A 13232-nucleotide genomic window follows, 5' to 3' on the forward strand; every position below is an offset into this window, starting at 1 on the left:
TGATATGTGGGGGGGGGACATCTATGGGGTCAATGGGGTGTCAGTGGGGACATCTATGGGGCACACAGTGGGGCACACAATGGGGTCAATGGGGACATCTATGGGGTCAATGGGGACATCTATGGGGCACACAATGGGGACATCAATGGGTCACTCAATGAGGACAATAATGGCGACATCAATGGGGACGTCAATGGGGACAGGCAGCAGATTTTGGGGTGAAAGCAGCAGATTTTGGGCTGAAATCAGCATAATTGGGGTTGAAATCAGCAGATTTTGGGCTGAAATCAGCATAATTGGGGTTGAAATCAGCAGATTTTGGGGTGAAACTATGGGATTTGGGGGTAAAATCAGCAGATTTTGGGGCAGCCAACAGATTTGTGGGTTGAAATCAGCAGATTTTGGGATTAAACCATCAGATTTTGGGCTGAAATCCAACAGGATTTTAGGTTTAAATCAGCAGATTTTGGGTTGAAATCAGCAGATTTTGGGGTAAAACCAGCAGATTTTGGGGCACCCAACAGGATTTTGGGGTGAAATCAGTAGATTTGGGGGTGTGAAATCATTAGAATTTGGGGTGAAATCAGCAAATTTGGGGGCACCCAACTGATTTTTGGGTTGAAATCAACAGATTTTGGGCTGGAAGCAACAGATTTAGGGGTGAAACTATGAGATTTGGGGGTAAAATCAGCAGATTTTGGGGCAGCCAACAGGATTTGGGGGTGAAATCAGTAGATTTTGGGGTAAAATCAGCAGATTTTGGGGCAGCCAACAGGTTTGTGGGTTTAAATCAGCAGATTTTGGGATTAAACCATCAGATTTTGGGCTGAAATCAGCAGATATTGGGGTGAAAGCAGCAGATTTTGGGGTGAAATCAGTAGATTTTGGTGGTGAAATCATTAGAATTTGGGGTGAAATCAGCAGAATTTGGGGGTGAAAGCAGCAGATTTGGGTTGAAATCAGCAGATTTTGAGGTAAAACCAGCAGATTTTAGGACACCCAACAGGATTTTGGGGTGAAATCAGCAGATTTGGGGTAAAACCAGCAGATTTTGGGGCACCTAACAGGATTTTGGGGTAAAACCAGCAGATTTTGCAGTGAAATCATTAGAATTTGGGGGTGAAAGCAGTAGATTTGGGTTGAAATCAGCAGATTTTGGGGTGAAACAATCAGATTTTGGGGTGAAATCAGTAGATTTTGGGGTGAAATCAGCAGGATTTTAGGTTTAAATCAGCAGATTTTGGGGTGAAATCAGCAGAATTTGGGGGTGAAAGCAGCAGATTTGGGTTGAAATCAGCAGATTTTGAGGTAAAACCAGCAGATTTTGGGGCACCCAACAGGATTTTGGGGTGAAATCAGCAGATTTTGGGGTAAAACCAGCAGATTTTGCAGTGAAATCATTAGAATTTGGGGGCGAAAGCAGCAGATTTGGGTTGAAATCAGTAGATTTTGGGGTGAAATCAGCATAATTTGGGGCGAAAGCACCAAATTTGGGGGTGAAATCAGCAGATTTGGGGTGAAATCAGTGTATTTTGGGGGTGAAATCATCAGATTTCGGGGTGAAATCAGCATAATTTGGGGTGAAACCACCTAATTTGGGGGTGAAATCAGTGTATTTTGGGGGTGAAATCAGCAGATTTCGGGGTGAAATCAGCATAATTTGGGGCGAAAGCACCTAATTTGGGGGTGAAATCAGCAGATTTTGGGGTGAAATCAGCAGATTTTGGGGTGAAATCAGCATAATTTGGGGCAAAAGCACCTAATTTGGGGGTGAAATCAGCAGATTTTGGGGTGAAATCAGCAGATTTTGGGGTGAAANTTGGGGTGAAATCAGCATAATTTGGGGCAAAAGCACCTAATTTGGGGGTGAAATCAGCAGATTTTGGGGTGAAATCAGCAGATTTTGGGGTGAAACTATGGGATTTTGGGGTGAAACTATGGGATTTTGGGGCAGATTTTGGGGTCCCCCCCCCCCTTACCAGGTCACCCTTTGAGCGCGGCCGCTGGGGAGAGACCAGAGACAATGGGGACAATGGGATCAATGGGGACAATGGGGTCAATGGAGACAATGGGGTCAATGGGGACAATGGGGACAATGGGGTCAATGGGGACAATGGGGACAATGGGGTCAATGGGGTCAATGGGGTCAATGGGGTCAATGGGGACAATGGGATCAATGGGAACAATGGGGTCAATGGGGACAATGGGGTCAATGGGGTCAATGGGGACAATGGGGTCAATGGGGTCAATGGGGACAATGGGGTCAATGGGGTCAATGTGGTCAATGGGGGCACTGGGGGACACTGAAGACACTGGGATCAATGGGGACAATGGGGACAATGGGGACAATGGGGTCAATGGGGACAATGGGGACAATGGGGTCAATGGGGACAATGGGGACAATGGGGACAATGGGGTCAATGGGGTCAATGGGGACAATGGGGACAATGGGGCGCTATGGGGTGATGCTATGGGGTGCCCCATAGGGGGTGTTATGGGGTGACGTTATGGGGTGACCCATAGGGGATGCTATGGGGTACTACGGGGTGCTATGGGGTGCTATAGGGTGATGTTATGGGGTGACCCATAGGGGGCGCTATGGGGTGCTATGCGACGCTATGGGGCGCTATGGGGCTCTATGGGGTGCTATGGGGCGCTATGGGGCGCTATGGGGCTCTATGGGGTCTCTATGGAGCTCTATGGGGCACTATGGGGCGCTATGGGGCTCTATGGGGCACTATGGGGCGCTATGGGGCTCTATGGGGTTCTATGGGGCACTATGGGGCTCTATGGAGCACTATGGGGTCTCTATGGGGCTCTATGGGTCTCTATGGGGCGCTATGGGGCTCTATGGGTCTCTATGGGGCGCTATGGGGCGCTATGGGGTGCTGTGGGGCGCTATGGGGCGCTATGGGGTGACCCATAGGGGGTGCTATGGGGTTCTATGGGGTGCTATGGGGCTCTATGGGGTCTCTATGGGGTGCTATGGGGCTCTATGGGGTCTCTATGGGGTGCTATGGGGCTCTATGGTGCTCTATGGGGCTCTATGGGGCTCTATAGGGCTCTATGGTGCTCTATGGAGCTCTATGTGGCTCTATAGGGCTCTATGGGTCTCTATGGGGCTCTATGGGGCGCTATGGGGCGCTATGGGGCTCTATAGGGCTCTATGGGGCTCTATGGGGTGCTATGGGGCGCTATGGGGCTCTATGGGGCGCTATGGGGCGCTATGGGGTCACCTTTGCGGCACAGACGACGTTGATGCTTTTATTCATCCCCGGGAAATAATTAATGACCTGCGGGAAGGAAAGGGTTAAATTCACACCTGGCCCCATTCATAAAAATGGGCCCCATTCATAACTATGGGCCCATTCATAACAACAGCCCCCATTGATTCCAATGGCCCCATTGACTCCATTGACCCCATTGACGCCATTGGCCCCATTGGCCCCATTGACCCCATTGACCCCATTGACCCCATTGGCCCCATTGACCCCATTGACTCCATTGACCCCATTGACTCCAATGGCCCCATTGACTCCAATGGTCCCACTGACCCCAATAGCCCCATTGACCCCATTGACCCCATTGACCCCATTGTCCCCACTGACACCAATGGCCCCATTGACCCCATAACCCCCATAGCCCCCATTGCCCCCATTACCCCATTGACTCCATTGACTCCAATGGCCCCATTGGCCCCATTGACCCTAATGGCCCCATTGACCCCATTGACTCCATTGACCCCATTAACTCCAGTGGCCCCATTGACCCCACTGACCCCATTGACCCCAATGGCCCCATTGACCCCAATGCCCCCACTCACCCCATTGACTCCATTGGCCCCACAGACCCCATTGACCCCAATGGCCCCATTGGCCCCATTGACCCCATTGACTCCAATGGCCCCATTGACCCCATTGACTCCATTGACCCCATTGACTCCAATGGCCCCATTGACTCCAATGGCCCCATTGACCCCAATACCCCCACTCACCCCATTGACTCCAATGGCCCCATTGACCCTATTGGCCCCATTGACCCTATCAACCCCAATACCCCCACTCACCCCATTGACCCCAATAGCCCCATTGACCCCAATACCCCCATTAACCCTATTACCCCCATTGACCCCATTACCCCCACTGACCTCAATGCCCCCATTGGCCCCATTGACCCCAATAGCCCCATTGACACCAATGGCCCCACTGACCCCATTACCCCATATACCCCCCCATACTCACCCTATTAACCTTGATGAGGACGCAGGGTCTCCCTGCCCCATATCCGTAGTCATCAGCCTCCCCCAACCCAGAGCAGGGTCCCAATATGGATCGATTGAACCTACAGGCTCTTTTAGGGTAATTAGGGACCCCATCGTCCGGCTGCTCGTTATAACGACCCGGGGTACAGGCTGCATTGCGGGAGGCCTGGACGCTGTCATTGTAGGCTGATATAGGGGGATATAGGGGGATATAGGGGGATATAGGGGGATATAGGGGGATATAGGGGGATATAGGCATTACCCCATTTAAAGCCCCCCCCCATTTAACCCCTCCATATCCCGCCCATATCCCCCGCTATATCCCCCATACCCTCCCCCAAAGCCCCGATTACCCCCAAATCCCCCATATACCCCAATAACCCCCTATTACCCCCTATATCCCCAAAATCCCCCCATATCCCCCATATCCCCCATATCCCCCCCATAAACCATCCCATAGTCCCGCCATCCCCCATAGTACCCCCAATGATATCCATATCCCCCCTATAGTTCCCCCCATTATCCCCCGCATAATCCCCCCCATACCCCCCATATGCCCCCCATATCCCCTATAATCCTCTCCCATTACCGCCGATCCCATTTAAAAGCCCCCCCCCCAATTAAACCCCGCCATATCCCCCATAACCTCCCATATCCCCATATTCCCCCAATATCCCCATATCCCCCCATATGCCCCCCCATATCCCCTTTAAATCCGCCCCATTATTCTCCGCCCATATCCCCCTAATAACAGTCCGCCCATCAACCGCCCCATATCCCCCCATAAACCCCCATATCCCCCCCATATCCCCCCCTATATCCCCCCAAAAACCCGCCCATAAATCCCTATATCCCCCCTATATCCCCCCATATCCCCCCATGAACCCCATACACCCCCCATATCCCCCTATCACTCCCATATCCCCATTAAACCCCCCCCCCATTTAACCCCCATATCCCAACCCTGCACATTACAATGTGCCCCCCTAATTACGCCCCCATATCCCCCCATTCCACCCATTACCCCCCTAATATCCCCCATAATCCCCCCCATAACCCCCATAACCCCCCTATCCCCCTATATCCCCCAATATACCCACATACCCCTCTCTCCCTATATCCCCTATATTCCCCCCCTATTCCGCGTCACCATATCCCCCTATATCCCCCCCTATCCCCATATCCCCCCTATATATACCCCCTATACCCCCCATATCCCTCCTAAACCCCATATGACGGCCCATACCCTCCCTCAATGTCCCCCCATATCCCCATATCCCCCCTATGTCCCCTCATATCCCCCCATATTCCCCCTATATACCCCCATATCCCCCATACCCCATATCCCCCATACCCCATATCCCCATATCCCCCCCCATCATCCCCCATAGTCCCCTCCTATATCCCCCCAATTAGCCCCCCCCATTTAAAGCTCCCCCCCAATTTTAATCCCCCCATATCCCCATATCCCCCATAACCCCCCCATAGCCCCCTTATTACAGGATGCCCCCATAAACTCCCATACAACCCCCCATATCCCCCCTATTTCCCCATATCCCCCATATCCCCCCATAACCCCCCATATGCCCCCTATATCGCCCCCTATATCCCTCCCATATACCCCCATCATCCCTCCATAACCCCCCATAACCCCATATCCCCCCTATTTTCCCCCCATATACCGCCATATTCCCCCCTAATATCCCCCAATTACCCCCCCATTTAAAGCCCCCTCATTAATCCCCCCCTACCCCGCATATCCCCCAATCCCGGCATTATCCTCCCCATTTAAAGCCCCCCATTTAACCCCCCATATCCCCCATATCCCCTCTAATAATCCCCCCCATACCCTCCCCATAGCCCCCTATTACCCCCCATATCCCCCCTATATCCCCCAATATCCCCCCTATATCCCCTATATCCCCCTATATCCCCCCCATATATCCCTATTTCCCTATACCCCTAATATACCCCATATCCCATATCCCCATATCCCCCCATAACCCCATATCCCCCATATCCCATATCCCCGCCATATATCCCATAACCCCCTTATATCCCCCCATTAACCCCATAGCCCCCTATTAACCCCTTAATCCCTCCCTATAACCCATTACCCCCCATATCCCCCCATATCCCCCTATTATCCCCTCCATATACCCCCATTCCCCCTATTTCCCTCCCTATATCCCTCCCTAATAACCCCATTAGCCTACCCATAACCCCCATACCCCCCCATAATACGCCATATCCCCCTATTTCCCCTCCATTATCCCCATAACCCCCATATGCCCCCCTATATCCCCTATTACCTCCCCCATTTAAAAGCCCCCCGCGCCAATTTAACCCCCCCATATCCCCCCAATCCCCCTATATACCCCCATATCCCTCCTTATTCCCCCCAATCGCCGCCCATACCCCCCCATACCCCCTATTAACCCCCGGCCCATAGCCTCCCCTATTACCCCCATATCCCCCATCAACCTCCCATAATCCCTCCCATGATCCACCAGACTCCTTCCCATATGCCCCACGTTACCGCCCCCATAACCCCATATCCCCCTATATCCACCATAACCTCCCATACCCCCATTACCCCCATAATCCCCCCATATCCCCCCATATGCCCGCCTATATCCCACTATATCCCCCCATTACCCCCCATTGTTAAAGCCCCCCCGCCCAATATCCCCCCATACCCTCTCCTATACCCTCCATAACCCCCCATAAAATCCCCCCCATATACCCCCCATTTAAAGCCCCCTCTCCCATTTAAAGCCCCCCAATATCCCCCCCATAACGCCCCTATTACCCCCATCCCCTATATCCCCCCATATTCCCCATTAACTCCCCATATTACCCATATCCCCCTCTATATCCCCCCAATCCCCCCCATATCCCCCTATATCCCCCATTTAAAAAGCCCCCCCCCCATTTACCCCCCATAGTCGCCACCCTAGTATTCCCCCCATGAACCCCCCATAGCCCCTAATTACCTCCCCATATCCCCCCATATCCCCATATCCCCCCATTACCCCCCATTTAAAGCCGCCTCCCCATTTAAAGCGGCCCCCCCACCCCCCCCAATACCTGGCCTTACAATGCGCCGCCGTGCAGGACCCCATTGTGGGCTCAGCAAGCGCCTCCCCCACATTGGAGCTTATGCAAAGTGATAAAAGGACAACGAGGCCGCGGTGGACATACGGGGGGCAGCGGCGACCCCCCCCATATGCGATTGGGATGGGGGGGGGGGGGCTGGAATACAATGGGCTGGGGGGGGCGTGTAATATGGGACCTCCCCCAGGTGCCATTTATTGGACCCCCCCACATTTAAAGACCCCCCCATTTATGGGACCGCCCATTATGGACCGCCCCCCCCAATTTAAAGGCCCCCCCCCCATTTATGGACCGCCCCCATTTAAGGGACTCCCCCCCATATTAATATCACCCCTCCCCAGATTAAAGGCCCCCCCGCCCATATTGGAACCACCCCCCAATTATAAGACCCCTCCCCCATTATGAAGGACCGTCCCCAATCTATAAAGACCTCCCCCATATTTAAACCCACATCTAGTAGGACCCCTCGCCATTTAAAGACCCCCCCCCCATTTAAGGAACCCCCCCCATATTAAGACCCCCCCATTTATGGACCCACCCATGTTATTGGGACCTCCCGCCCCATTTTAAAGACACCCCCTCCATCTAAACCCCCCCCCCCATTTAATTGGACTGCCCCTCCATTTAAGGACACCCCCCCCATTAAAGACCCCGCAATATTGAACCTCCCCCCCCCACATTATTGGGACCCCCCCATCATTGGGCGACCTCCTCCTTCCTCGGTTATGAGGACCCCCCCGCTTTTATGGAGACTCCCCCCATTATTTGCGAGCCCCTTATTAACATGGGCCTGCCCCCTTCATGATTGACGGACTCCTCCCCCATATGGAGACCCCCCCCCGCATACTTAAGGGGACCCCCATATGTATAGGACCCCCCCCAATTCTAAAAAGACCCCCCCCATTTAAGGAGACCCCCCCGCATGATTAAGGCCCCCATTATGGAGGAGAGACGCGCCGCCCCCAACATATTAATAGACCGTTCGCTCATCTATTATACCCATCTCGCCTGGCCGCCCCTCCTCTGATGTGACCAGGCCACACCTGTTGGCTCCCCATTGATTGGAAGACCCCCCCATTTTAAGGAACCCCCTAAATAAAAGACCCCCCCCCATCCCCATTATAAAGGACTAAATGGAGCCCCCCCTTTATTGACCACTACAGTCCGGGGCCTCCCCCCCATTAAAGACGCCCCCATATTGAGACCCCCCCCCCCCCATTTATTGAAGGACTCCCTCCTCGTTTAATTGGACCCCATTAATTGGGGTACTCCCCCATTAAAGGACCCCCCACCCTATAAAGAGCCCCCCCGATTAGGACCCCCCACCCCATATTGGACCCGGCCCCTCCATTTAAGACATCCCCCCCCATTTAAAGACCCCCCTCGCAGTTATTGGGACCCCCCCAATTATTCAAGCCCTTTATTAAATGGAACCCCCCCCCATTTAAAGCCCCCCCCCCCATTTAAGACCCCCACCATATTGAGGACCCCCCACCCTATTGGACCCCTCCCATATAAAGACCCCCCATGTTAAGACTCCCCCCATTAAGAACCCCCATTTACAAACCCCCCATATTGGCGGGACCCCCCCCATTATTGGAACCTCCCCCCATTTAAAGACTCCCCCCCATTAATCCCCCCCCCGCATTTTAGAGACCCCCCGCCTTTTAAGAGCCCCGCCCCACCCCGCCGTATTTAAGGACTCCGCCCTCCCCATTTAAAGCCCCCCCCGCGCTCATATAAAGACCGCCACCCATTAAAAGGACCCCGCCCCCACTTAAACCCCCCAACCTCCATGTTAAAGAGCCCCCCCCCGCCCCCAACTCCTTCGCCCCCCCTCCATTTAAGACCCCCCCCCATTATTGATGGACCCCCGCCCATTTAAATAGACCTGCCTCTCCTTCATTTAAGGCCCCCCCCCCCATTTATAAAGCCCCCCCCCCCACACTTCCTTCTAAGACTCACCCCCCCCATTTAAAGCCCCCCCCGTCACCCATAATGCAGCCCCCCTCCCAATTATTTGTAGACTCCCCCACTTTAAGACCTGCCCCCACCCCCCTTATCCATGGGAACCCCCCACCTTTAAGACCCCACCCATTTAAAGCCCCACCCCTTCCCATTTAAGGACCCCCACATTTAAAGCCACCCCCCCCACTTTAAGAACCGCCTCCTTCCCCCCCCACTAATAGACCCACCCCCCTATTATTGGAGAGAGCGGCGAGGTAGCCCATTTAATAGCCCCCCCCATTAAGACCCCCCTTCCCCCCCATCTTAAAGACCCACCCCCCATTATTGGAACCCCGCCCCATTTAAACCCCCCCGCATTAAGACCCCCATCCAATTTAAAGCCCCCCCTCTCAATTAAAAGACCCGCGCCCGATCTAAAAGCCCCCCCCATTTAAGCCCCCCTTCCCCCCCCATAAAGACCCCCTCGCTCAATTTAAGGAACCCCCCATGTTAAAAGACCCTCCTCATATTGAAGAGTACCCCCCCTATTATTCGGGACCGGTCGTCCGGCCCCCCCTATTATGGCCCCTACAGGCCCCCATGTAGTATGGGACCCCCTACCATTATGGAGACCTCCACCTCATATTGAGATCCACCCCTCATTTAAAGACCCCCCCCCATTTAAAGCCCCCGCCCCCCCATTATTCGGACGCCCCCCTCCATTTAAGAACCCCGCCTCCCATGTTAATAAGACCCCCCCAAATTGGACAGACCCGCCCCCCCATCTTTAAGCCCACCCCTCTCCCATCCAGGACCCCCCCCCCAATTATAACCCCCCCCCTCATATAAAGACCCCCACCCACTTTAAGACCCCCTCACCGCCCATTTAATAGCCCCCCCCACTTAAACCTCACCCCCCACCCCCATGTAAAGACCCCGCCCCCCAACTCTCTTCCCTCCCCCGCCATTTAAGGACCCCCCCCATTATGAGGACCCCCCCCTCCATTTTAAAGACCGCCCCCCTCATTTAAAGACCCCCCCATTTAAAGCCCCCCCCCACTTTAAGACCCCCCCCCGCCATTTGTCAGCCCCCCATTTAAAGCCGCCCCCTCCATTTTAAAGCCCTCCCCATTGAAAGCCTCCCCCATTTTAAAGACCCCCCTTCCCCCATTAAAAAGGACCTCGCACCATTTAAGGACCCTCCCCATTAAACCCCCCAAATTTAAGACCCCCCCCCATTTAAAGAGCCCATCCTCCTCCCCACTTTAAATGACAAACCCCCCCCCCCCTTTTGTCAGACTCCCCCCCCTTTAAAGACCCCCCCCCATCTAAAGCCCCCCCCCATAAAATAGACCCCCGCCCCATTTAAAGCCTCCCCCTCATCAAAAGACCCCCCCCACTTTAAGACAACCCCCGCCCACTGTTAAGAGCCCCACACCTGCCCCTTATCCAGGGACCCCCCCAACTTTAGACCCCCCCCCATTTAAAGCCCCACCCCCCCATTTAATGACTCCCCCCATTTAAAGCCCCCCCCCATTTAAGACCCCCCTTCCGCCCCCATTAAAGGACGCCACCCCCAAGTCTTAAAGCCCCCCCCACTTTAAAGTACCCCCCCCCCATTTAAAGACCCCATTATTAGAGCCCCCCATTGTAAGACCTCCCCCCCCCCATTTAAGGGACCCCCCTCATTTAAGCCCCCCCCCCATTTAAGTGCTCCCACCTCCATAAGACCCCCCTTCCCCCCCATTAAAAGACCCCATTTAGAACCCCCCCCCCATTTAAAGACCCTCCACATTTAAACACCTCCCCCCATTTAAGAGCCCCCCCCCTCACCGTACACAGCCCCCCCCATAGAGGCAGCAGGACGAGATTCGACATCACCCCCCACACTTGTGCCCCCATGTTTCTCTATGGGCCTAATGGGGTCCCATAATCCCCCCCCCTCTTAGACGTCCTAATTAACCATTAATTAACGTTAATTACTCCCCTCGTGTTTTGATTGGATACAGCTGGTACTTTCAGCACACACGCCATTGATAGGACATGGGCTTGCCCCGATAAGAAATACCTTATCGTATGGGGCAGAACGTAAATCCCCTCCCCTAATCTTATGGGTCTAGGTACCCCTAAACCCCCTTCTAAGTCCTATGGGGGCAGACACCTAGATAATCCCCCCCAGTCCTATGGGCAGAGGGACCCCAAGAAACTGCCCCCAATCTGGGGGCAGACACCCAAAGTCCCCCCGCAATCTATGGCAGACCCCTAAATCCCTCCTAATTACTGGGCAGAAAGACCCACCACACTTGCCCACAAAATCTAGGGGCAACCCAAATCCCCCAATCCTATGGGCAGACCGCAAAATCCCTTCTAGTCTATGGGGCATGACCTAAATCCCCCCCCAATCAGTGGGCAACCTAAAACTCCCTCTAGCATGGGCAACCTAGTCCCACCCCAATGCTATGGGCAGAACCCCAAATTCCCCTTCTATTCCTAACGGGCAGTACCCAAATCCCCCCGCCCCCCCCCAATCTAATGGGCGTCCACAAACACCCGACAATCTATAGGGTCTCTGTGGGGTCCTTAGGGGTTCTATAGGTTTCTATGGGCTCTATGGGTCTTCTATGGTCCCTATGGGTCTCTTATTGTCCGTATGGGTCTCTAAGGCCGCTCTGGTGTGTCTCTATGGGTCTCCATGGGTCTTCCATGGGGTCTCCTGTGGTCCCCTATGGTGTCTCTGTGGGTCCTATGAAGGTCCTTATGGGTCTCATAGGTCCCTATGGTTCTATGGGTCCTTATGGGTCCCCTGTAGGTCTCTTAGGGGTCCCCTATGGGTCCTCTAGGGTCCCTGTGGGTCTCTAGTGTCTCTCTTGTGGGTCTTTCTAGGGTCCCTCTAATGGGTCCTATGGGGTCTTCTATGGTTTCTGGGTCTGCCTGTGGGGTCTCTATGCGGGTCCCTATGGTCCTAGGGTCCCTATGGGGTCTCTATGTGTCTCTGTGGGTTCTTAATGGTCCCTAATGGGTCCCTCACAACTTGGGTCTCTATGGTTTCTGGTCCTCTGTGGGTCTCTATGGGTCCCTATTGGGTCCTCTAGGTCGCTCTGGTCCTATGTGTCTCTCTACTGGGCAGTGTTCTATGGGGCCTGCCCCACTATCTCTTATGATCGCAAAATCCACTGATCCTACAGGATAATCGGGGGCGGGGGAGGGAAAAACCGCGGCCCCACCCGGAGCTTGCCGCTCCTGGCGCAGTCCGACAACCTCCACCCATAGCAACATCCTGTGGGCCGCCCCCATAGATTCCTAGCCTGCCCTAGCATCTAATAGGCCATAATCCCCGAGGAGAGGAAGAACACGGAGCCCCACGGAACCTCGCACGGCGAAGGGTGTGGTGTGAGTGAAATAGGGGCTGGGGGGGTGGCCTATAATGTGGGCAAGCTTTAGACAGCCTAACTGCCCCCATCAGCTCCTGCCCCATAGCTTCCGACTATAGCTGCCCTATATAGCTTGCCACCATAGCTCCCATAGCTTTTCCCTTAGGTATTGCTGCCCCATAGCGTGCCCCCATACTGCCTACAGCTTGCCCCATAGCTGCCCACAGCGCCCATGATGCCCCATAGCTGCCCATAAGCTTCCTAGTAGCTGCCCGCATTAAGCTTCCCTATAACTGCCTACAGCTTGCCCATAGCTGCCCCATAGCTCCCATTAGCTGCCCTATAACCAGCTGCTCCCATAGCTGCCCTATAACATGCCCTAATCACTGCCCAAATGAGCTCCCCTATAGGCTGCCCATAGCTGCCTACAGCTGCCTCCATAGCAAGCCCCATACTGCTCCCCATAGCTGCCTCATAGCTGCCCCATAGCTGCCCCCATAGCCTCCGCTACACTTGCCCCATAGCTGCCCATACGC

At 54.1% G+C, this 13232-nt stretch overlaps 1 protein-coding gene across 1 annotated transcript in view; it reads right to left on the bottom strand.

Annotated features, from left to right (window-relative positions):
* Positions 1-3176: 3176 nt before the first annotated feature.
* LOC107307581 (sodium/potassium-transporting ATPase subunit beta-2) overlaps positions 3177-13232 on the bottom strand; it is a 19733-nt gene continuing 9677 nt past the window's right edge. The window contains exons 3-4 of the mRNA XM_015851098.2: positions 4242-4447; positions 3177-3293 (exon numbers count right to left, since the gene is read on the bottom strand). Coding sequence (XP_015706584.1) covers positions 3225-3293; positions 4242-4447 — 275 coding nt within the window. The 3' untranslated portion in view covers positions 3177-3224. The remainder of the gene's footprint in view (positions 3294-4241; positions 4448-13232) is intronic.

The sequence above is a fragment of the Coturnix japonica genome, unplaced genomic scaffold, assembly GCF_001577835.2.
Source record: "Coturnix japonica isolate 7356 unplaced genomic scaffold, Coturnix japonica 2.1 chrUnrandom686, whole genome shotgun sequence".
Classification (NCBI taxonomy): domain Eukaryota; kingdom Metazoa; phylum Chordata; class Aves; order Galliformes; family Phasianidae; genus Coturnix; species Coturnix japonica.